The 26940-nt window shown below is 35.1% G+C and overlaps 1 protein-coding gene across 2 annotated transcripts in view; it reads right to left on the reverse strand.

Moving 5' to 3' along the window:
* The window catches only part of DIAPH3 (diaphanous related formin 3), a 212636-nt gene that overhangs the window by 100435 nt on the left and 85261 nt on the right, over positions 1-26940 (reverse strand). For both annotated transcript variants that reach the window (XM_027892890.1, XM_027892891.1), the window contains 3 exons: positions 24671-24772; positions 13705-13944; positions 7424-7553 (listed from right to left, as the gene is read on the reverse strand). In XM_027892890.1, coding sequence (XP_027748691.1) covers positions 7424-7553; positions 13705-13944; positions 24671-24772 — 472 coding nt within the window. The remainder of the gene's footprint in view (positions 1-7423; positions 7554-13704; positions 13945-24670; positions 24773-26940) is intronic.

Below are 26940 nucleotides of genomic sequence, written 5' to 3' on the forward strand. Positions count from 1 at the left end.
AACATGATAAAGAAGGCTACTTTCATGGGCTACTGACATACTTCAATATCACACTAGAAGCTGTAGCATCATTTTGGTAAAAAATGTACAAATACTCAAATTCTTTCTTATATTTGATTTGCTAATTCATGCTTGTAAAAGATGCATATATTTCAATGCCCTAAAGAAATAGCGTATTTCATTTACGTTTTGGTAGTTTGTTGTGTAATCAGATCTTAAAACAACTTGCCACATAACACTGCTGTGCACAACTTATAGCCACAAACATTAAAAGAGCTTATGTGTAATACACAACAGTGTTGCAGAAGTTACACTGGCTCTTAAAGCCAGAATTTTTATATCATATAACGCACTCAGAAAAAAAGCCCAAAAAGGCAAAAAAAAACCCCAAACAAAAAACAAACCAAAACCCTAACAAGGTGCAAGGTGATGTGCTTAGCTACTTATTTTCAACAAGTTCATTTTATTATAAAATGGATCAGATTAGAATATGTAAGAATATGGCAAATCCGTAGTGTGCTGGTATAGCAGTTATGTCCCTATAGAGCAAGACCTGTTTATCCATTAGAGGTATAGACAGCAATGCAAAAAATATGAATAAATATAAAACTGTAGAAATATTTCAAGGTCCACTTAAACCACATAACCATGAATTTCCTTTGTAAATATTCAATGCCCCAGATATGATATCTTAAGTGCTGGACTGGCACATTTTTACATCTTAGGTGGTGCATTGGTAAACTGATATATATTTTTAGCCTAAGATTTTCAATATTGAAAAAAACAAGTAATTTTCAAATAATTAAAAAACCCAGTAGTACCAAAATAACAAGCTTCTTCAATCTTGTAAAAGAATGTCTTTCACCTAATTGAGAGCATGAAATAGACTGCCAATCTAAGAATCGCCTTCATGGACAAATATTTACCTCATAACTTCCTCTACTGCTTAGTGTTCAATAATAAGGCAAAATTAGTTGCTAAATACATTACATACTTTCTCAGTCGACAACAAACAGCAAGGAAAAAAAGATGACTTTGAAAAAAGTTTTCTTCCTTTGAAATAATGGTATCTCAATTCCCTTTTTCCATATGGAATTCTGTCATTACTTTGTTATACCTCAGCATTTATTTTAAGGCTTTACAGTTAATAATCATCTTGTTTGAAAGCCTAATCAATCTAAAACTTCAATTCCTGCTACTCTTTACCTCTTAAACAATAAAATTTCTTATTTTTTATTCTGAGTACCATTTATAGAATCTTCATTTTGAGCAATCTGTTTTTAAGAATATGGTTGCTTTTTTTTTTTTTTTTTTTTTTTTTTTTTTTTTTTTTTTTTTTTTTTTTTTTTTTTTTTTTTTTTTTTTTTTTTTTTTTTTTTTTTTTTTTTTTTTTTTTTTTTTTTTTTTTTTACTAAGGAAAATACTTTTTTTTTTTTTCACTTTTTTATAAGGAATGCTTAGTTGCCTCTAGACTAACTTACAAGAGTATTCAATAGCTATGTAAAACATACACTGGCTTCTTTCCATATAAACTAAGGCCTAAGATACATTTGATATCATTCTTGGGAGGTGTAACCAAGTGAATTATAGACCAAGAAACTAGAAGTTCTCAAAGGTGCAAATAATAGTGGTTTTTCATTCAGAGAACCTCTAAAAATAGACTTTTGATTGGTAACAAGTCTTCTGCTTATAATTCATAGCCATCATTCTTGAAAACAATCATTCGAGGCAGAAAAACATTCCATACGTAACATAAAAAAAATGGGTAATGAACTTCGCATTTTAAAAAGGGAATTTCAAATCAGAAAAAAAAAATCCTCTGATAAAATTGTTACGCTGCTAGCTAGAACCATTTTTCAAAGTGGATTTCTGAATGGGCTACTAATCCACAGAAACATGGAATGGTTTGGGTTGGAAGGCACCTTAAAGATCACCTAGTTCCACCTCCCCTGCAATGGAAAGAGATATCTTTCACTAGACCAGGTTGCTTAGAGCCTCATCCAGCCTTGTCTTGAACACCTCCAGGAACAGGGAGCTACAACCTCTTTGGGTAACCTGTTCCTTTGAGTCACAAGCCTCCCAGCCCCAAGTGTCAGCTTTACAGGAGAGGTGCTCCAGCCCTCTAATCATCTTTATGGCCCTCCTCTGGACCCGCTCCAACAGGTTATCTTTTTTGTGTTAGGAGCTCTAGAGCTAGATGCAGCACTCCATGTGGGGTCTCACAAGAGCAGAGTAGAAAGGGGTAGAGTTGCCTCCCTAGACCTGCTGGCAACACTTCTTTTGATGCAGCCCAGCCTACCCTGTGCTTGGGATCGGCCTGACCCGGGTGCAGAACCTTATACTTGCCCTTGTTCAACTTCATGAGATTCACACAGGCCCACATCTCAAGCCTGTCCAGGTCGCTGTGGATGGCATCCCCTCACTCCAGTGTGTCGACTGCACCTCACAGCTTGGTGGTGTTGGCAAACTTGCTGAGGGTGCCCTCGATCCCACCATCCATGTCACTGACAGAGACATTAAAAAGCACCAGTCCCAATACCAGTTCCCTGAGGAACACCACTCGTCACTGGTCCGCATATGGACATTGACACATGACTGCAAATCTCTTAGTGTGACCCCTGAGCCAATTTTTAATCCACTGACTGGTCTATCTATTAAATCTATGTCTCTCCAGTTTATAGAAAAGGATGTTGTGCAGGACAGTGTGAAATGCTTTGCACAACTCCAGGGAGATGATATTTATTGCCCTTCCCTCATCCACCATCACTGTAAACCCATCATAGAAAGCCACCAAACTAGTCAGGCACAATTTGCCTTTAGTGAAGCCATGCTGAGACCAAACAGCTCATTATTTTCCCTGTGCCTTAGCACATTATTTTGCCTGGCACTGAGGTGAGAGTGACCAGCCTGTCACTCCCTGAGTCTTTCTTATTTCCCATTCTAAAAATGAAGGTTATGTTTCCCCTTTTCCAGAACTTAACCAGACTGCGATGATTTCTCAAATATGACAAATAGTGGGTTACCACTTCCTCACCCAGTTCCCTTAGGACCCATGCATTTATCTCATCAGGTCCCATAGACTTGTGCACCTTCAAAGTTCCTTAAATGGTCTTGAACCTGTCATCTACAGGTGGGTGGTTCTTCATTTTCCCAATCCCTGCTTTCACCTTCTTCAATGAGTCTATTTCATACTATAAATCTGCTATAGGAACTTAGAAATCTGTGTAATCTGCAAAACAGTAGAACCACCTGTTGATTTTGGTACTGACTGAGACTAATAGAGTACATGAAATTTGCACAGCTTTCTGAAAAAACAACTCAAAGACAACAATCTTGATGGTCTGAAAATAGAGCCTATGAATTTGTGACTCAAATCAAAACAAAAACCCAAGCAATGTATAGAATAAGTATGTTATTTAACAATATTGAGAAATTTATCATTGACTTAGAACTTCTCCAAAAAAAGCCTTCCCTTGTGACATGCAGAATGCTTATATGTTAATAACAGAATGCATATATATGTCAATATTTTTATCTTATGCTGTCCTAATGTTTTTAAATATTGTAAGTGGAGGTATCCTGTTTTTTCCTAAATATAGATTAAACTTCACATTTACAATTTGGTTCCTAACTTTTTTTATTTTAAAGTGAAATTGTCTATGAAAAAAAACTGAATAAAGTTTCAAAAATGAGAAAATGGATACATTGCTTGTCAAGCTGCAATGAGTTAATGTCTTTTAGAAGAAGAAAAATCTACAGATTTATAGTGTTATTATAGACTACTACCTGTAAGGTCTGAGTAAATTAGAGTCAATCAAATAAAACTGGATAAATGCAATTGAATTCTTTAGAATATCATAAAATAAGAAATTAGTAAATTGTACTAAATTACCAAAATATTTCTTTTCTGGAATACTAATAGAAAAGCAGGAAAGTCATTATGTTTAAAAGGAGAGACAGCTTTAATTATATAAATCTTCAGGAACTGTCATATCAGTAAGCTCATTAGCTGCAATGAAAGTTCCTCCTGCTGATCTAAGAGTACTTAAAAAACAGGATTTGTTATACTTCAAAGTAGAAATGTACATGTACTATAACAATGAAATAAATCTACTTACAGTATTACAAAAGTAAAAATGAAACTTTTAGCATATAATGCAAAAAAACACCCCAAATTAAATATCCTGAACTAAACTACAATAGCAAAGGTTAAATGTCCCTTGTTGCTTGCCTGTCAAAGTTATATTTAAAAAAATATCTTTTTCCTAATTCAATGATTAATTTACATACTGTTAATGCTTGGATCATTTATGAAATACTAAAAATACATGTTAGTTTCACAGTTAACAGACCTTGTCACTGCTCTTGAAGTTTTGCAAGCTATTTTAACAGCTTACTGTACAATCACTGGACAATATTTAATGAAATTAAAGGAGTAAGAATGTTTTCTCTGAAAAGGATAAAAAGAAAATGAATTGCTGAATGTCGTAATGTTCCAATGGTCACCATTTTGAATAAGAAATAACTTGAGAGAGAAGGTTTAAGTATGAGCAAATATAAAATAAAAAATATACGAGGCATGCTACAAATGAGTTGGCTGACACAAGAACAGTCATGTCAGGGAGGAATTCTTAAAAAAAAAAAAAAAAGGCATCTTTTAAGTAACTTGTTTTGAGAAACCTGTAGAAGACTCAACAATTACCTGAAGGTGATCAATCCAAAACCAAAAAATGCATAGTATACTTCCATTTTTATAAATTATGCTCAACTTCAAGTTTTCTGTTAATATTGTTCAAATGACATTTAAACATCTTTCTACCACATTAATTTTGATTTATAATTTGAAGGACAGTCACAAATAATACTTCTATGCCACATGTAAAATATGAAATTATTGTGTTTGAACACAAGACAGGGAATAGAATCAGTTCAATAAAAACCAGCTTATAAAAAAGGTATGGGAGAATAGAATATTCTTATCTAACTTCGCTGATTTATTCTTTGAGATTACTTTTAAAAATTACTTCAGAGAACAAAGTTCACCAAAACCATGAAGGGAACGGCATTCTACCACCTATACAAGGTCCTAACCTTTGCCAGGAGAAAAGGTAGAGAAGAGGATTTAGAAACAAGTACTGGAACAAAATACAACCTATATGGTCCACAGGAAAATTGAACGTTATATTAGTATAACATAAAACCAGAAAAGAGGGATGTTATCTCCTTATTCAACAACTTTGAGGAACAAAGCAGCCTATAGGTGAATAGAACCTTTCTATTGGATGAAAAGAAAAACTCAGGCTGACTTCCTCCCTTCTGTAACATCAGGAGCCTGTAACCCCTTACATGCAACATTTGGATCCAGTAGTTTTCTAGATTTACTGGAAGTCTGAACTGCCTCCAACAAACCAAGCCAGGATGGATTATTCCTGTTAAACCCTAAGTACAGTATCTAGGAATGGAGGAAATGCTCTAAGCCCCCAGTACCAAATTTTGTTCTACCAAAACCAGTATTTTTTTCTGGAATATGCATATTTGACTAGATAAAAGATTTTTTATGACTTCCCCTCTATTACTCTCCCTGGCAGCCACTATAATGGCTCATAATATCTGCTGTAATATCTTCTATAATTTCCCAACTCTCTGTAGAAGCCTCAATACAAATCATTCTTAGTCAATTTGTTAGACTTCATCAGCATATCAGTAAGTTACATAAGACCATATGTTGGATATGACTGAACACAACTACAGATTCACAGACTTTTTTTTAACTGACCTTTGGTAAGCTGAAGCAAAAATAGCCCACTCATTAAAAATTTACTGTGCAAAAGTTGGTACATATTAAATCAACTTGCTTCATAAAAAGGTACTTTTGCAGAAGGACTAAAAAGTTAAAAAAAACCCCATGAGCTACAGTCTCTGTGATCTGCTGCATTTTCCAGAATTTCAATGCAGCAGGAGTCTTTCAAAACAGAATGGAGTTTTGCAGGTAAGGAAATAAGTATAAACAAACACACTATACACTAACCTGTTAACAATATCCTAACCCTTTGTCTTTTTCATACAGTAAAACTGAAATACAAAATATTTCTCATAATACACTGAAGTAAATTGAAAACACGATCATCGATTTCCATCCTACAACATACTGAGTCAGATCAAAGATTCATCTAATCATTTGCAGAGAGCTAAAAAAGAACAGAATAACTGATTATTTTACTGGCTACTCTTTGAAATATCAGCGTTAAGTTTTCCAGAAGACAGTCTTAAGTGTCTGTCAGTCATACAAGATGACTGTCTACATTGAAAATAATGGTTTCTATTAAGTAACATTTTAGTTTTCCCATCTGATATAAAAAATTCAACCGCAATACAAACAATAATGTCACGGTAATGAAAAAAAAATCAGTGACCAGGTAACATTGCAAATTATGATGAAAACACTAAATTCCTATACAGCAGAAACTCTTTCTATTACCAGTACAAAAAGTTAGGTGAAAGGCTTGAAACATTGACAGCTATTTAGAAATAAATGAACCTTTAAGTGGTTATAATGCACCAAGTAAAATTGAAAACTTTAAGAACCAGGACAGCAGGAAGTGAACTCTATGTAAGGGACCAGTATCTCAAGCTCTTCATCAGAAGCAGGTTTTGCAAAGCTGTAATTTGTGGCAGGGAGACTCACTGAGACATAAGGGTGACGTTATACAAAGTGATACAGACAAACAGTGATATAAACCAAAAAAACTATTCACTGAGACAGCCATTTGATTTTTTTTTTCCTGACGCAGTAGGACAATGCTGAAGTGGTATTAATTTCTTACTCAGTGCTTAGTCTGCTTAAATTACTTAAACTGTGATAAAATACAGAAAAGACATTCTTAATTAAGAAATTAATTGCAAAAAACCCACTGGTGCTTATACTGAGATTTACCACATTCTATACTGCATGATGAAACAGTAAAATTTTTCCAGACTTTCAACGCTACTGTTGCATGAAGAACACACATACAGGGAAGACAAAATTGTTCTATGTTTTGAAAAAATAAAATAAAATTAAATGACGGCATGCTAGCCTTTATGTATTTCTAAATTAAAAGACACTGAGTGATACACTTACTGTATAAAAGATTGAAAGTTGGAATTAAGTTCTGTTAATAGGAAAGAACTTTTAAAAGAAATTATTTTGGAACATGATTCTAGAAGATTTGTTAGAAGAAATGTTATCGTAAATCCTGTAGTAAATGTTAAAGGACCAAACAATAAGTGTCTTCAAGACCATTTGCAGTAGCTCAAATTACTGATCCATGATATAGACCATTAATGTATTAATTTAAAATATTGTTTGTAAAACACAAGCATCATCCCACACACAAGACACTGTAATGTATCAAAATCAAAACTTTTAGTTAGTAACACAAACCTTTACTAGCTTTATCTAAATGCTGAAAATCCTCAACAAAATCCAGGACATCCCGATAACTTTCTTCACACACTTCTACAAGAAAATGTAGCAATGTTGTTTTCTGATCTGCTGACTTTGTGTCTCTCAGCTAGGAAAAAAAAAAAAAAAGTAAAAACATTGAGAAAAATATTATTTCTGACCATTTTGATAACTAATATATATTACTAACTATGAATCCAAGAAAGGTAAGAACAAACTGTTGAAGTGGTAGTTTTTTTTAAGAAAACCCTAAGTAATAACCTGTTTCATTTCCCACCTTGCTAAAAATCCCTAGAAAGAGCAGACTAATTTTTTGTTTAATTCTATGCAATATTTGAGTTCAGTACTCAAAGAGTACACATATCTCTTTTAAAGATGTAATTATTTAAACAATACAGGAGTATTTGAAAAATTGTGAATGAACACACAAAAGCATTAAAAAAAACCCCAGAGCTAAATCAGCAGAATCTAACTATACATAATGCACATATCCACTGCATTACATGTTTTGTTTCCTCATGCATGAAATTAACTCTAGCCTAACAATTAACTTCTAGCAGTGGAAGCTACACAGCTTCAACCTGCACAAGTGCTTCTTGTTATCAGTTCTCAATACAGTAAATAAGAGTTTAGAGATTTCATTTCATAAACCTTTTATAACCCTTTATACATCTAAAATTTTTTTTAAGCCTGGCCATTTTAAGACTTGCAGCTACATGTGTAAAAACCACTAAAAACTGACTACTGGCAAACACTCTGGCTATACATTTCTGACATAGTCTTCCATATGAGCCGTCCTTCTAAATGAAAGAGATTTTGATGAATAGAAAATAACATTGCATATGAAAGTGTTTCTTCACTACTTAAGGACTATTTCTAGATAAAACAATTTAGCAAGAAAAGTATACATGCACATACGCACAAAGTGAGCACAAGTACTAAAGGGTTGCCACAGTTGCACTAAGACTTGTACAACATCTGAATATTAAGGCACAAAGTCTTTAGCACAGTATCACAAAAAAGAATTAACCTAAAAAACATGTTAGTTTGTTTCAGGTTCAAGACTGTTCTTTAGTTTGGTTAACATAAAAAATACAAGTGATCATCAAAGTTCAACAGTATGAGTAATTAGAGTAACAAGGCAGAAAGGAAAAATTACCTCTTTTTCCAAAGAGAGGCAAAACCCAGAAACAGAGCTGTATGGGATTTTTTTTCAAATCAGGAACTAAGAGCAAGATCATTCCCAATTTAAACATACACACCTTTTTTTTTTTTTTTTCCCATGGTTGCAAATTTTTATAAAGAGATTTTTTTTCATTCAGTCATCACTCAAAATTATTTAAAATTATTGGATGTAAAAACCAAATTATATTGTTTGTTTTTTCTGTACTTTATGTAAATGAAAATGAAGAATTTTGGGTGGTGGCTATCACTGACGTTGATATTTCATACTTCACTGTAAAAATTCAGTGATTATTTTCAAAGATCAAAATTATACTATCTTAGTAAATACAAGATATACTTTTCCAGAATGTGTATGTTTCCTTCAGACAAGTTGATTAATAATAACGTGAGACGTAACTTTCAAAATAAACAGAAATTGCAATACATATATATCAAAACCCAAAAATATACTTTTAGGATCCTTACTATAGGAAGTGTTACAAAGTAAGTTACTTCTACTGTATTGGGAATCTCAGTGAAGGATATTTGCATAACACCACACAAAACTTCTACAATGTTACACTGCTTAAGATAGATGTAGTTAACAAAAGTTAGTTATGAATATGAACCTGTTATAAACATGCATATAATTTCAATACGTGAGTATTTAATGAATGACTATTAGCATATCTATATCATATCTCTCTTCTGAGAATATGCATGGCTGCTCTCTGATGTAGAACTATTACGGTACAATTCTACATGAAGTAGGGAAAAAGCAAGATACAGAATTGTCTTCTGTAAAGTGGAGAGTTCATATAGTCTCCTATGCATAGCTGGACACCAATGAAGAAGAGCAGATGAACTGCATATACTTAAAATATTACAGAAACCAATATCTTTGAAGGACAGAAGTCATGGGAAATTTCTTAAGTTGTAAAAAAACCTACTGAAAACTGCTGTGCAGACAATCAAATAGCCCGCATTTTGCAGCTTTCTAGATTTAGGCCCTGGATGGGTTCTGATGTGTTATTTTCCTGTTTTAATACTAATATTTTTAACAGTTGAACTAGTTTATTCTCAGAACAGAAAAGATTAGGCATCAACCAAGACACTACACATTGTTAAGAAAATCCCCAAAATTACACATACGCCATTTTACCTCTGTGTTTCCAGACAAAGTGATCTGTCAGTGTAAAAGACAATTTCATAACGAGTGAAGGCTTGGCACTCACGGACTTCCTAAATGAGGCCACAATTGGATGAGGTAAGTTAGGAATTGGTGACTAGTACTCTGATACACATAGGATAATAAATGCATACTCCCAGTGTTTTTCTCTGAAAAAAATCTGTCAACCTTCAAAAGCAGTTGATTGCAGGTTGCATTTGTCCTGACATATCTAGTGACAGGGATCTGAAATTTTACAGATGAACTCAAAGTTGGTTAGACTTGGTGGTCATAGTTGCTCTGCCTTCCAGCAAAACCTGTAATAATTGGTTTTCTGGGGGTTTGTTTTGTTTTGTTTTTTCTTGTAATAGAACAGCTCAGCTTGGAAAGTACCTTTAAAGACTATCTAACCCAAATCCCTATGCCATAGGCATTCACATTCAGCAACCATTAAGGTTGCATTATTTTCCCTCCCAAAAAGTTTTTACACAGCATGGTTTGGTATTTACAACCTAGCTTGAAGTGACAACAAATGAAATGGATGCAAAATCTTTGTCATTAGAACATCATTTTTGTACTTGCACATTTCTTACGTAAATGAAACATATGACATTATCTTTTTATACAAAAATTAAGTCCTGAAAAAAGTAAACCAGTCTCAGCACTTCCAATCATACAGCATGATATTACTCCGTAATAAGCATTTTGATAATAGGGAGCAAATTACTTTTTTTGAGGGATGTTTAAAACTTTGTATCTACTTATCTATAGCCTATTGGTAGTGATCAACATTTCTCTTGAGCATAAATGAAGAGCATATTCCTCTTCTTTCTCTTCTAAACTAAATACACACAAAAGTTTTTTTCCTTAGATTTAAAATTCTACATGTGGATTCTCACCAGTCAGTCTATGTATTTTCTGCAGTAATTTGGACAAGACTTCACTTAAAAGTGAACTTAAAAGTGAAGTCTTACTTATCAGCACCAAGTAAGCAGTAGATAATCAACATACAGAAGGTACACTAAAAGACATTTTTTTCCCTCTCTAAAGAATATTGTACCCTCCTGTAAGGTGAAATAATCTGTAACTGTGTAAATCAATGTAACTGAGGTTGCCGTGAGCTGGAGGACCATGGCTGTTAAAATGATCAACTCCCAGACAACTCTGAAATTGCGCAGGATCTGCTGCTCCAGTTGGATCCCTAAAAAACTATGGGGCCTGATGGAATTCACCCCAGAATACTCAAAGAATTGGCTGATGTCACTGCAAAGCCTCTCTCAATGATTTTTGAGTGGTCTTGGGAATCTCGACAGGTCTCAGCTGACTGGAAGCCAGTGAACATTGTCCCAGTTTTCAAGAAGGGCAAGAAGAAGGATCCCGGAAACTACAGGCCTTCAGTGCCCAGTAAAATCATGGAAAAGATTATTCATTGAAGTATCGAAAGACACTTGGAGAACAATGCAGTCAATCATCACAGCCAGCACAGCTTAATAAGGGGAAAGTCCTGCTTGTCAAACCTAATTTCCTTCTGTGACAGGGAAACCCAGCTCAAGGGAAGCCATGTAATCTTTCAGGATTTCAATAAAGCTTTTGATACTGTCTCTCACCGGATCCTTCTGGACAAAATGTCCAGCCCACAGATGGATAACCATGTTACATGATGGGTGAGCAATTGGCTCAGAGTTATAGTGAATGGAGCAACATAAGCCTGGTGACATGTCACCAGTGGGGTTCCTCAGCCTAGTTCTCCTCAACATCTTCAGTGATGACCAGGGTTTTAAGGAATACTAAGCAAGTTTGCAGATGGCACTAAAGTGGGAGGACCTATTGACTCCCTTGAGGGCAGAGAGGCCCTGTAGAGGGGACCTCAACAAATTAGACAGATGGGCAATCACCAACCTTATGAAGTTTAACAAGGGCAAGTGCTGGATTCTGCATCTGCGGCAGGGCAACCCCGGTTGTGCGTTTAGACCAGGAAACAAGAGGACAGAGAGCAGCACTATGGAAAGGGAGCTTGGAGTGCCCCGGCAGCCAGGAGGGTCAACCATGTCCTGGGAGCCATCAGGTAAAGCATCAACAACCAGTCAAAGGAGGGGATTGTCCTGCTCTGCTCTACACTGGTGCGGCCTCTTCTTGAATATTGTGTACAGTTTTGGGCACAGCAATATAAAAAATACATTAAGCTGTTGGAGAGCATTCAAAGGAGGATGAAGAGTCTGGAAGAGAAGCCATATGAGGAGAGGTTGAGGTCACCTGGTTTGTTCAGCCTAGAGAAGAGGAGATTGAGGGGACACCTCATTGCCATTTTCAACAATCTCAGGAGGGGAAGCAGAGGGGCAGGAGCTGTTCTCTTCACTCATGACCAGCGACAGAACTCAAGGACACAGTATGAAGCTGAGTTAGGGCAGGTTTAGCCTTGATATCAGGAAAAGGTTTTTAACCCACAGGGTGTTTGAGCACTGGAACAGGTTTCCCAGAAAAGTAGTCACAGCACCAAGTCTGACAGAGTTCAAGGAGTGTTTGGCCAATGCTTTCAGGCACACGGTGTGATTTTTGCAGTGTCCTGTGCAGGGCCAGGAGTTGGACTTGATAATCCTGATTGGTCCCTTCCAGTATACTCTGTGTTTCTATTTTAACTATAAGATCCTAGATTATCAAATGCATTTAATGACAGAGCTCTGTAGAGTGAACCCTTGTTCAGAACCCTTGTTCTGAAATTCATCATTTCTCTTTCCTATGTGTAGTACTCCGTGGTTATCTTTAAAATTTTCATATTCTAGATCTTAAATTATTCCTCCAAGATAAATTCTGACTTTTGATCCTGCTCTGCAAACTCCTTGTAAAAATTACCTTCACATTGTTTTCATATTTCTTTTTTGTTGTCATATTTCTTTTTTTGTTGTCTTGTGCATTAAAATACAGAGAATATAAGCAGACATATGACAGATTTTTGTAAAACCTAAAAAGTAAATGCACCTAGCTGGAGAGCAAACCTTTAGTACCTTCCTTCTGAATATGTTTCTCAACAATTGTATTTCTCCAGGTGGATGACCCATGCTTAATGTTTACTGTAGACCAAGGAAAGTATATAACTTATTCTTTATGAATATTTATGTCATAGGTATCACATTCAACACTCAAAAACCATAGTGAAAGAATTCTTCCAAACTATGGCAGCATAAGGGTGGTTAAAGAATGTGAAAGTTAATGTATTGTATTTTCTCTTGTGCAAAATGATAAAGAAATGTAAAGACAGAGTACATACAACCTTCCAAATAATTCCTTTCTTATAAGAACTATTACATATAAATGTGCTCTCTGTAGATTTTGCAGTAGTCTACCAGAGGGCACAGGAAAAAAAATAACAATAGTAAATATGGGGAAGGTAATTAGGATTAGAATGGATTACAAATTAACACTCAGAAAAGCATAGATGCTTTCTTGTATATGCCTTATACAAAAGATGAAAGAGTGAAAATTTAAGAAAAATTAGAAGAAAAGAAACTGGTGAAACTGAGCAACAAAAGAAGAGAATCCCATGAGGAGAAAATGTATGTCCAAGAGAAAACCTAACTGAATTAAAATATATTAAAATGTGATAGATGTCTTAGAAGTGCTCAGACATTAAAACTACACCATTACTATGATCACAGTGATACAGTCCTTTCATAACTTTATTTAGTTTGGATTTGGATTTTTTAGTATTTCCTCAAAACAAAATCATCTAAAAGTTTAAATGCCAACCCCTCTCAAGATGACTATTCACAGATTAGCTGTATTGTTCAAACCATTGATTAATGCTAACAATAATGAAAAAAATAGAAATCAAATAACTGCAGGAAAAACATAAACCCCAAGTATTTAAGCACCATAGTAAAAACAAATGAAAAAGTGAATGTAATATTCAACATGAACTTTCAAAACTCACTTTACATAGGGAGCTGAGATTATATCCAAAGGTCTGTGCATTCCGAGAACCTGCATTCATGTAGTTTCCCATTAACAATACTAGTTCCAGCAGCTTGCTAAAGCTTTTACTCTTCTTTATCTCTTCACAGGCAGCACTGACAGCCATGATGTCAGGTTTGATGTTGTTCACCTGCTCCTCAAACTGAAGCTTAAAAAGAATAGCACTGAGCCGTGGACGAAGTCTCTTCACGTTGCTCATCTGATTGAAAAGAAAAACAGGAGATTTCCTTTAAAATTCATCGTATACTTTGGCACTGTACAAATGCATACAATCTGAAATGATTTATTGGTGTGACAGGCTTGAAGAAGCAATATATCTGCTATAACTGATAGCAAATGAATGAATGAATGAGAGACACTTGGGTAAGCAACTGAAATCCCATCTTGTGGTTAATAGGAACTGCCCCCATCCTTTCCAAATAACTAGTATGTGTAAGCAATAAAAGATAAAGTGTCATCATATATCACATCTGTCAACTCATATACCAAATCCTATAAAACTAATCCATGTTTATGATCCAGTAGTTGCAAAGAAATGAAAGTAGTTCACAAATTTCGTATAACTCAGGATGTACCAAAAAAAGGCAAATCTCATTTTCTGGTGCAAAAATTTGAAAGATGATTCCAATAACAGTTTATTATAAACTTGCAGGAATATAACAGTTTTGAAAAATCTCAGCTATGAAACATATAATATAGCATACGCTAATATATACCGAGCAGAATGCTCCCAGGAAAACAGTAGCTTCTGTAGATCATACTTAAAAGACTTGGTCTTTTCTATGGTTTACTGGTCATGTATTTTCAACAGAAGTTTCAATCTTCTTAAACATTAAGTCACTGAATTCTTATTCCAGAAGTCCTTTGCACATTACTACATCCATACTAGAAACACTAGTCTCAAATTCTTTTATGAGTTACTAATCTCATTTTTCCCTATCCTTGTTTTCCCATCAATTTCATGAATTCCATAAGATCTCCTTCCCCATACTTTTCTTTTTCCTTCTCAAAGCAAGGAATTCCTTCACAATTCCTGAAACCTTAAACTAAGTTTGTTTTGCTGGGGTTTTTTTCCTTAATAAAAAATATATTGTGGTTTCCAGATATCAGGACTTCTCAGTGTAAGAAAAGAAGCAATAATACTGGCACCTCTCCTACAAAGTAATAGGCTTCATATAGTGGCATTAAACTCCTGCCTTTAAATTGGAAATATTCCGCTCCAAACCACAGCGACACCTGAGGTTTTATAGAATATTTCTCAACTGTACCTAGTCTATCAATATGAAAACTCCTCTGACAGTGAAAAGTTCCTAAGTCATATGGTACTGATCATCCCAAAACAGACTCAGTGAAAAGGATAAAGGTGACACTCCTTCCATTTTCAATATAAAGTGAAACTGAAGGCTGTCTAATCCAAACAGTTTGATATAGAAGCCAAAGAGGATGGAATTTACAGTCTATTTTATTGGTTTCACTGTGACAATAGAAGAAAATAAAATCAGGTAGAGCGAACATTTTATGTTACTAATCCACTTCAGAAATGCCTACCTAGCTGTGCAACCACCTGATGATGTCCCACTGAAGTAAACATACCATTTGCATTTTAGTTTATATATGAAACCTTGATGTAAAATAAGATTTCCACTAACCATCCTTTGTTTTTCATCACAAAGCAGAGCACATAGACAAGATGTCTTTCAGATTAAACTAGGTTGAAAATCAACTTTTGCGCTTTAGTCCACAGGCTTTCTCCAGCCTGGTCCTAAAGTAAAACACTTAAAATGTACAGCTGGAATATTATTAGCTCAGTGCCCACTGTAGGCATATATTCCACTATTATTATATATGAAATAGCATACAACAAGTGTGGTAAAATTCTTACTTACGTATGAATAAGCAAGGATAATGGGATTTGAATTTGAATAAGGCATTTTGCAGTGAAACAGAAATACCTAAACTACACATAAAATTAACATAGTACTCTTACAACTTTACACCTAATTTAAGAATAACTACCTAAAAGAATATTAAGGTACTGGACAGAGGCAAGTGTGATGAAGTCATTCTCCCAGCTCCATCACAAAAAATCACTCAACTCCTTTTCCTCAATTATTTTACTAGATTTGCACATGTACTACTACTTCGTAGCATATCGAGAGCAATATTCCTAATTTTAAGTTTGATTGTTCAGTTAGCCAGGAAAAATTGAGACTAGACTAGAAAAAACCCATAAAGCTTCATTGAAGTTATACAGATTTTTAATATTTGCACTCAGGGTGCAATGGAGATAATTCATTAATCTTAAACCATAGAAACTAACAAAATACAGTGTAAGGTGCATTGATATTAAATGGTACCGAGCTCAAGACACTACAGAATCGGCAGAAGACACATCATTTATTGAGCATTGGCTTTTCAGGTAGGCAGATCCTTCATACTGAAATAATCAAGTACTTTAGACCACAAAGATGTGTTGCACATACATGAGCATGCACCTATGCATAAAAGGTGCAAAGTTTTTATCAGAACTACTTGAACTACAATAACTTAGGATGTCTTATATGTAAGTATGTAATTCTTAAGGATGAATGCAGAAATATGTACTCTAAAAACTTAGAAACCAAAACACATGCCAGAAGCACAACAGAAATGCCACTGGGTTAGTAGTAGTAGTATAATCATCATCATCATTATTATTCAAAATGGTCTGAAATCCATGTACAATGCATGTTGTTGGTACTATCTGTTTACCTGTTTGCCAAATCAATTATTGAAAAGAGAAAGAGATGGAGAGTTGCCTTAGTAATATATGGCTTTCTTTGTGCCAGGTAGTCTATAATTATATTCAAACTGTAAAATCCATATACCTCACCACAAGAGCTGCTAAGAATTTAAGTGTTGCAATGCTGACAGGCTTCTGTTAATGCCCTACATTTTTTTATAATCAGCATATAAAGACGTAAGGCTACTTTGTAGTGGAATCCTGAAAACAGACAATCCAAATAACTAAAAAGGGAAGCTGAAGTAGAAACTTACACAAGAGAGAGAACTCAGTCTAAGGGTAATGAATTGTTCTATTTTTCAAGTAATAGCATACAAGAATAGTCTCACTACGTGCAAGTCCAAATGGGAACCGACACATGAGTTGAGCTGCGCAGTAGTAACTCTCATAGATCTCACATCCAACAGCAAAGACAGCTTTTTCTCTCAAATACATCATAAATCATAAGGCAACTGCAAGAGTGTGCAATCTGATATATGTGTACTTTCACTGTCTCCTTTGTTGATATCAAGTAAAGGAACAAGTCTCAGAAGTTACAATGACACTACATTTTGATCACTGAAGAGGATTCATTCCTGTCACAAGCTCATAAAGAAAAACACTGCAAGGGCTTCAGTTTCCTACCTTCCTTAAAAGGATCAGCAGTACTGAGGCTGTCAGACCACCTGAAAGTGTTCCCATCCAAAAAGTAAAATATCAGTTACAGCCAAGCCGACTAAAGAGAGTAAACTGGATGCCTGTGGAGAATGTATGGCTTTCACCACTGCAACGTCATTGAACTTTACAGAGTGCAGAGGTAAAAAGTGTGAATTCCTCACTCTTCTCTTCAGACTCAGGCACTTGAAAAGCAGAAAAAAAGCTTCCAATAAGAGAGGATTGATACCTTAACAGATGTTTTATCATCTTTAAAGAAGACAAAAGAACATCCTTCTCAGTTTGAAATGGACAGCCAACATGCCTAAATCTTAGTGAAGACCAGCATCATTCTGGAAAGATCAAACAGTACTTCAGTGTATAGGAAGTCAATTCACAATAAAAGAATAGTATTTTTGTTGAGATGTTTTTATGGCTTTGTGGAAATAGTATATTTTTCTTCACCTTTGACATACTCTTTTTTTCTCAAATAAATGATAACAAAACGACCTGCCAACTCAAAATTAAAATTACTTACAAGAAATCAGAAAGTCTTTCTATACATATATACACATATATATATATACATGCCATACACATATATATATATATATCTATACATGCAAGCAATTGAATTCATGACTTTTCAGCTGTATTAGCTGTGACAGAGGGCATGTTCTGCGATTGTTTCTCCAGCTTGAATTATAAAGAGCTTGAATTTGCACTACTGACTGTCCTGCACATCCAAGATTTTCCTAAAGGATATTCAGGTCAGAAACAAAGGGAGTGTATCTTAAATGACAAAGGGACAACATCTATCAGTTACCTCCGAGCTGCATACAGGCAGCCTTCCCTTGTCTAGTGGATGACAGTGCACTGATACACAGTGCAGAAAATCCCTGGTACTGTTTAGGATTGCATTATGTTCAACAAAGACAGACCAGCAAGGTCAGTGAGCAGATCTCAGAATTGCCAATGGGGGCTACAACACAGCTGTCAAAATAAGCTGAGTTTACTGTCTTCATGCTGAAATTTGCAGAAAGGTATGTTCTACTAGGAAAAGAAAGTAGTCTTTTTTTTTCTTTGCCTTATCAAAAGAATACAATTAGATGTACTGACATCTTGATTAGTCTGGAATGCAGAGACAGCTTTTGTTTCTCCACGCTGAATTCAGACAATAATATTTTCCTAAAAAGGTATAATCCACGAAGGGTCTGAATTTTCTGAATTCTTTTATTTTTAGCAGGCCTAACAGATGTCTGAAAGGCTATTTTCATTAAAAGACACATATGGAGCAGATGCCACTAGACTGAAAAGCTCTCCTCATGGGAAATCAAGTCAGGAGTTTAACATAAGTAAAAAAACATCTGTAAAACCTCTAATTCATGCAGATAGCAAAAATAAATAAATTTACACCAGAAATCAAGGGCAGATATCATTGAAGAATTTAAAATCAAATAATACATCAAACCAAATGGAGAAAAGTTTCTAAAAGTAAATCACATGTAGCTGCACTCCATATGGAAAATTGGATCAGCTTAACTCTAAAATAAATGCCTCATTTTCTGTCTGGCTACTACCAGGAATCCATTGCCTAATGAAAAGCAAGTCTACTATACGGAATGTTCCAAAATATAGACCATGAAGGTACAGACACCTGATCAAAGTGTGGATGGGAATGTTTGAAAACCATGGCAGAAAGTTTATTAATTTCTATCAGATTGAACCATTGTAACAATTCCCACATAAAAGTGGAATTTGATATTACTCAGCTGTTGAAGCAGTGGTAACAGACCAGCTGATTATGATGTCTTTGGTGTGACAGACATGACCCATTTCAAAAAAAGCTCAGGCCTTCAGCACACTTGTATCTACAAGGAAAGCAAGTCCTATCACTTGGGCTATTTTAAGCTCTAGGGATTTAAGAGGTACTAACCAGCCTCAAGATTCTTTCAGCGCAGCTGCTCTACACTAGCCAGTCATTTGGATACCTCACTCAATTTAGGTGGCTAAATTCCAGGAAACTCTTGAAACTGTTGAGACTTAAAATGGTAGAATCATGTACTGATCACAGTCCTTACTCAAAACATCAGTGTTTTCCTTCTGATACTTGAAGCATAACACAAATGGTCAGGGGTAGCTTGCATTACTAATGATGAAAAAACATCAAATCAGATCCAGGACAGGCTCTAGAGACATTTACAGGAATCTGAAAAGTGAATGGCAGAAGGCACAAGATGGGGACCCTTCAGAGGAACAAACTTCCTGATTTGGAGTTGCAGAGGTATCTGCCAAGAAGAAAACTGAGCTAGCCTATGTGTGTGCTAGAACAAATAACAACCACCCACTTCTACCCATCTGAATTAACATCAGACAACGGTAAGATAAAATTTTTTAAACTAGTCTTTGGATTAACTACCCAAAATAGTTTTACTGGAACTAAACAAGGATAAGAATAAGACCTCCTGGTACTGAAGCATTTATAGGAGCACTTCTCTATAATTTGGCATCACAATCTTTGAGTAATGCAAAGGAAGTAATGTAATCCAATCCAATCCAATGGCAATTGTAAAAAGTCAGATCAGTGCAGATCACGATGGCCTCTTTCAGAAGGTATTTCTGGAGCTTTGTTCTCCACCCTAATCAAGGTTCAAGGACTGAAATGCATCAACATTACAGGAGTTAAGGATGTTCTCCTAAACAACTTCAGTAATTTGACTGCAATTCATCACAAAGAATTTTTAACTCTCAGGAATGGCATATAATAGAAAGTTAATCTCTGGTAACACTCCTGGAAAGGCTGAAAATACTGATAAAGAAAGCTGACAAGGCAGGGCAGCAAATACATGACATCTAGAAGACACAGAAGATAAGGTTTACAGATAGAAATTAGCACAATCAAAATATCTCACAGCCCAGATGCACTTCAGAATTTTAAACAAACCAAAATGCCCCTAGGTATGGCTGTTTCCAAGCATAAAGTATTACAGAAAGGCAGAGCACACCTCTACAGAAATAGTGACAGAATGATATTTTTCAGACAACAGTGAAAACACATTAAAACGTTTTAAGTTATACTCAGTGAGGACATCCAGGTGAAACCATCAGCTGAATATGGAATTGATCAATTTAACTGTCTGCTGAATTATTTAAGACAAACTAGCCTTCATCAGGACTCACTCTAATCTTCAGTTTACTCTAGTGAAATCTTTTCCTTTGGTACAAACTCATTAAAAACACATCCATCAACGAACAAGCTGTGAAGCCACATGAGGATCGCTTGCCAAATTCTATTTGGGTTTGCTATCAGTGTATTTCACAACGCCTGAGCACTAATTATTTCTGAAACAATATTTTGTAATTCCCTCAATTTTATCTTTCAGTAAATGTAAGTGATTGAGGAAAAATCTGCTTCTTTTTTTTCACTACCAAACCATATGGGATCATCTTTCCAAACATCTCAAGTCATAAGTAAAGAAATACAGCAGGAGCTATCACATGTATCACTATATCAGTATTCTCAGGTGTGAGACTGCTAGTACACTTGCCTACACTTGAGGTCAAATGTCTTCTAATAGCATCCTGTAAAGTATTAGCAACTTTTTAGATCAGAAGTGTTTATAAACAACATCAAAACTGTGATTTTTTAAAAACATGATTGCATGTATGGATATCAAACCACATAATAAATTTATTATGGTCCAGGACCATTTTACACCACTAAGGATTAAAGGCACTGCTGAGTCTATATAACATCATAGAATGGTTTGGGTTGGAAGTGACCTTAAAAATCATGTATTTCCAACCCTCTGTAATGGGCAGGGACATTTTCACTAGACCAGACTGCTCAAAGTCCCAGCCAACCTGGCCTTGGACACTTTCACGAATGAGGCATCCACAAATTCTCCCGGCAACCTGTTCCTGTTGTCTCATGCTGGAATTCAGTACTGGATTCAACTCCATCCATGCAGCACTATCAAATCAGAACTAGTTTTTTGAATGGTTCCTGGTGCAACAATCAATATATGTTGGCATGAGTAGGCCTGAAGCCATAGTGTTGCTGTGTGGGCAGGAGAGGGAGGATAGCTAGATGTGTGCTGCTGGAGAGTTGGGGAACTACAGTTTCATAACACTCTCAGCTGTAGCAGCAAGCAAACCTAGCCTATCGTAACGGCACACAATTGTCCAAATAATTATACTTTTAATATAATGACACTCATCTAAAGAAACTGTATCCCAAAATAACTTGGGGAGGGTGGTGGCTAAGATCTGGAGCCACCTAATATGGGACCAAACACTGCCATGCCCCTTTGTGACTCCAAAAATGCACTGAGACGTCAGACCCAGAGTTGCAGGGATGTCTGCTAGACAATCAAGTTCTGAACCCTGTAACATGCTCATACCCAATTTCCCTATAAATAATATATTGAACAGTCATATGGTAATAGTTCACCAATGAAAATCCGTTATACAGATTACTGCCCTTAAAGTAGCAATCACAATGAATAATTCTGACTAGTAACTACTATATCAACTTCACTGAATACAAATGAGATTAACATTACTAAATTATATACTCCTTAAACATTGTTTATTTGATATGATGACAGACACTACACCAAAAATTAGAAAAAATTTTCTCTAAACCAGTACTCTTTTCTCAGTAGAAAAGAACTACCTGCAAAACAAATCACTATTGCTGATGTCTTAAGTCCTAAAGCAACATAATACTTATACTGTCCTTTAGAGAAAGTATCCAATAAAAAATGTAAAATCCACCAAAAAACAACCCTCTGTCAACAGTAACCAAAATGAACATCAAGTTGAAATCCCACTCATCTCCAACAGGTCTCACATTGCACGTGCGCTGTCATAGGACTATTCATTTCTAAACACAATCTTCATCATTAACAAGTTTTATAAGAGATATAATCCAGTATCAGTAATAATCAATAAAACTCCAAGAAGATAATATGAAAGTTAAGGAGGTTTTAAAAAAGTTTCGGAGGATGTTTATTGCACTGAGTAAAGTCAAGTACAAAACAAGAACTATGGTAAAACAAAATGCAATTGAGTATTTAAATTTTGACAAGCACAAGCATACTTCAACGTGAATTTGAGCAACAAAATACAGCATTCAATATAACATCAACTTAAGATAATGATAGTAAGCTAAAGTGCTTTGTAAGATGAGAAGAATTAATACAGTTTTCCTAAAATAGTTCATGAATCTATGCAAGCCCCCCCAGAAAAAACAACCACAATTCCAAAACAAAAATGAAACTCCACAGTAATAGGTGATAATATCTGTGTTCTGAGACATCAGCCTGAGACATCAATGAAAGAAAGAACCTACAAGAAAATAAAGTAGTTTATCTAAAGAAAACCTAGTTCTGGAAGAGAAGATAAGCGCAATAAGGGATTTATTTTATACTTGCTGCTGAATGAACAGAAAACATAAAAGTGATAACTCAAAAAAAAGAGAACACATAAACCACAAAAGCAACCCATAGAGCCACTACAAAAAAAACCTCACAACCAAGAGAGAAAAAAACAGCTAACAAAACAAAACCCCAAAACCACAAGCCACACTCATGAGGGGAACCTGAACCTCTGTTCGAGTCATGCCCTCAATGTCTTTAAGCCAATAACAAATGTTGATCAACTTAGCTTGAAACTTTTAACAGTCACAGCAAGCCAGTATCTTACTGTCTAGCTTTTTCTTCCAGAATATCATATCTTGGTTTTGAATTCAAAGCCAGAAAGACAATGGATTTGCACCGTTAAAAAAATTATTATCACACAAGTAGTAATTAGCCATTTACTCAGTATTTAGGCTTTTCCTTGGGAGTCCAATAGTTTAATTGTTCCCCTAATCACAACTTTAGAGCTAATTAACATGGGATCTCCAAATTCTATGAAAAAACATAAGACATTACTCATCTAAAAGATAAAACTTCAAGCCTTCTATTGTGTGTTTAAGTTTGATTCTCCTAATTTAAAACATACAGCAAAAAATGAGGCATAAACCAAGAATTTAAGGAAAACAAAACAAAAAAACCCAGCAAGATTGTGAAGATTCATATTAGCGTCAACAGCAGCACCTACAGAAATGAGTAGAAGTTCTCAGCCCCCCTCCTGGACAACAAGAAAACAAAAGATACAAGCGAGTCAAATGGAGATTGAAGAACTTTGATAAAAAGCAAATGCATAGGATTTAATATTCCAAGTGTGAAAAAAGTGACTTATTAAAAATCTTCCCCTTGGACAGAAATGAAAAATGTTTCATGTTAAAATCTGATTGAAGTTTGTTCTCTGAAGTCAGCTCTACTAGATGCATAGAAGGTGTGACACTAGAGAAATTGTGCCTAATGATGGGGTTTTGTTTTGTTTGCAGATTTTTTTAATGCTTTGCATGGTTAACTAGGGAAGGGAGGGACTTGCAGTTTTCCATGGGAAACTGGCTGTTCCTTCAGAAAAGAAGCTCCACAAATTTTCAAGATCTAAGAATTCATTATTTTATGCAACGTTTTTCTGAGTTATAACATTACCTCAACTTTGTAAGACAACTTTATCAGATGGGCCACAGAGAGCAAAACTCTACCTATACTGTTACTGGTGTAGCTCGTCTCATCAATTGAGAGTCTCATCTAACTGAATAGGTATTATTCCCTCACAGGGAAATTCCCCAAGACGAGCTAACAATGACCATCTTAGCTTGAAACTCTAGGAATGGACAAGAAAAGTCAAAGACCTATATAAGGTATGTGCACCAGCAAATAATATAGCATTACTCTGAGTTTGTCTGGATGAGATAATTACCAATTAGGAATTATGAATTATACAGAAATTACATAGAAATGGTATTTCCACAAAAAGCATCAAGTCCCAGCACTGGACTAGCAGTATTTTCTTTTCTCACCTCCAATCTTCCTTTGTTAATTCAACCTGGAAGATATTACAAACTTACCTTCCCACTAGGAAGGGAAAAAGTGACTATACGAACTCTTGACACAACATGCTATAAAACGTAGGAGGCAGTGGGTAGAATACATCAACATGATCATTACTACAGTATTTGCTTCTCCTTTATGTGGAGAATAGAAAAAAACATCAGTGCAGAAAACCTCAGTGAAAAAGTTAAGATTTATTAATGCAAACAAAAGTAAAACCAAATTATTTTAGCTATAGAAATTCAAAAAGAGTCCTATACCTCCCAGTGAAACATTGCCACAGAAAATGCAAAAGTCTTTTTGGTTTGATTTTTTGGCAAAATAAATTACTTCTTTTAAGAAAAAGAGAATCCAAAATCATTTCAACAGTAATATTTCAACGATCAGGCCTTCTGCATCCATAAAAGTCCAACTGAAAGGCAGAATTTACATCTTCTCCCAGTCTGGAACCTCTTCACATTTAGAATGAGGTAGCTGTCATTTTTTTCTATAGTATTATATTAAAACTGTATTTTAAGAAAGGACAAAAAAAAAGGTGACAATAAAACAGAACTCACCACAACTCCAAACTGCTCTGGCTCAGACAAATTGTTATACTCGCTCTTGAACTTGGACAATGCATTCAATTGTTCTTGCTCAGGAAGATGTTTTATTAAATTCTATGACAAAAAATAAAATAGGCTTAAAAATCTCAGATTTTATGTTGCTTGTATTATTGTAAGCAAATGGTATTACATATGCATCATTAGCATACACTCCAAAGACAACACTTTCCCCTGAAGGCAGTAAAATGTAAATAAGCAACACACAAAATTAACTGAGAGTGTAAAAAGCAAGTGATGCAATACTGCGAGCTAACACCTTTCGCTAATTCTACAGATGCTTCTAGTTTTTTTAAACACTGTTTTTAAAGAAAGAATGTGCTTAACAGGCACTATGAAACAAAACACTATGAAGCAAACAGAACAAGAATTTCAAATGTAACATATCCACCTAAAGGAGAGCAAGAAATACTAATGCAAGACAAAAAGTATTTTCAAAAAGGACAATTTATTTTCTAGTATTTCAAAACAAAAGCTTAAACCCATTACACTTGCTTTCTTACATTACTAGCCTGAAAACTTCAGTCGAAGTGGGAATTCAGAGCTGAATTCATAAGTCCATATGGGGAAGCTGGATGCTTACATAAGTGACTGTCTTGTGAACACAGGTAAGGGAATCTAAACATTTCACATTCATCTGTTCATCTGAAGAATCTTCTGATTCCCTGGAGCTTCCTGAACACTTAGACATGTATATCTACATAGAGGCACTTACAATCAGGCACCTGACCCCTACACTACTTAGATCCTGCTAGGTTGGCTAAAAACAGCTTTTCTGAGATTCTGGAAATAGAGAACTTCTCAAACATTTAATTACGGTACATAATTTGAGTCAGTAGCTCAGTTCTGCCCCTTCCCAATACACCGACTATAACTACTAGGCAATTGTCAGTCCCCCTAGCCTGCTGTCTTTCTCAGCTTATGACTCTTGTGTTCCTGGTTATACATTGGCTCAGCTTCCATCACAGCGAGAAAAACAGGAGGAAGATTGTTCTTTCTTAAAACACTCCCTCATCTACTAGTAAGTTCACTCTTTTGAATGAAAGTTCAGTCCTTTTAACACTGAAGCCAGTCAAGCAAACAGCTATTCCCCCAGCTACTACAGTATTTCAAGAAAGAATCAGAAAGACTGACTCAAGCACTTCCCTTTTATCTGACTGAAAAGGCAGACATTTTGGTTGTCAAAATCTCTTTTTTTACTCCTCAAGTAAATAGCTTTGGTGATACACAACGAAGCCAAAAGAATTTATTTAAGTTGGTAGACAGGATTTCCATCTGAAAGTCTTTTAAAGAAACCCCTAATTTTATCCACTAAAGATTCCAATATCATATAAAAATTACCTCTCTGGGGCCAGAAATATAAAAAGCCATACCTATGCTTCGCTTAACATACTTCCCTAGTTTAAGATGAGAGAATTTCACTCTTTAAGTAATAGCCAAAAAATAGCCCTAAGTAGACTGCTTCAACAGAGTGTCCTTGCTTAAATAGGAGTTTTGCTAAGAAAAAGGAAAACTATTAAAAATGCATAAATGATGACGTTTGAAACAATAATGTAAACTTAAATTTTATGAGTTTGATGTGGACACGGTCAAACTGATTTTCAGCATGACAGCAGTCATACATATCCTTTGGATACGTTTGGAAAATATTTTTGCAAAAAAGACTACATCTATTAATTATGGATTAAGGTGTCCAGCACTAAATCAGTAACATTAAGCAAAAATGAAAGAGTACAGAGTGTAAGAAGATACATTTTAAATTAGAAATTCATAACACCTTTTTTTTTTTGTATATAACATCCACATGTTATATATATATATAGTTATATACTAGAATTCCCTAATATTTACTGAGATTACAATGGTATTGTTTGATGCTGAAATAGTTTTCACATGTAGAAAAACCAACCAAAAAACTTTCAAAAACCAGAAACACTCAAGCCTTGCATGGATATTTTCAATATTGAGCATCAGAAAACAAACAAAAAAAAAAAGTAACCAAAACTGAAGGAGGAGCTGATATCAAAGCAGCTGTATGGTATTCAGATAAAGCTCTAGAACAGCTATGGACAAAACACATTTTGAATATCAGAGAATAAGCAGGAAAAAGAATTTAGATTAAGTCACAGAAACATTCCAATAATTAGTCAATGAGTTTTTGGATTACAAGATGACTTTTGGAGTTTTTACATCTTTCAGCAATAGATTTAATTTCTAACGAACTG

Source organism: Empidonax traillii, unplaced genomic scaffold, assembly GCF_003031625.1.
Source record: "Empidonax traillii isolate 1590-97213 ecotype Southwest subspecies unplaced genomic scaffold, ASM303162v1 scaffold373:size1354568, whole genome shotgun sequence".
NCBI lineage: Eukaryota > Metazoa > Chordata > Aves > Passeriformes > Tyrannidae > Empidonax > Empidonax traillii.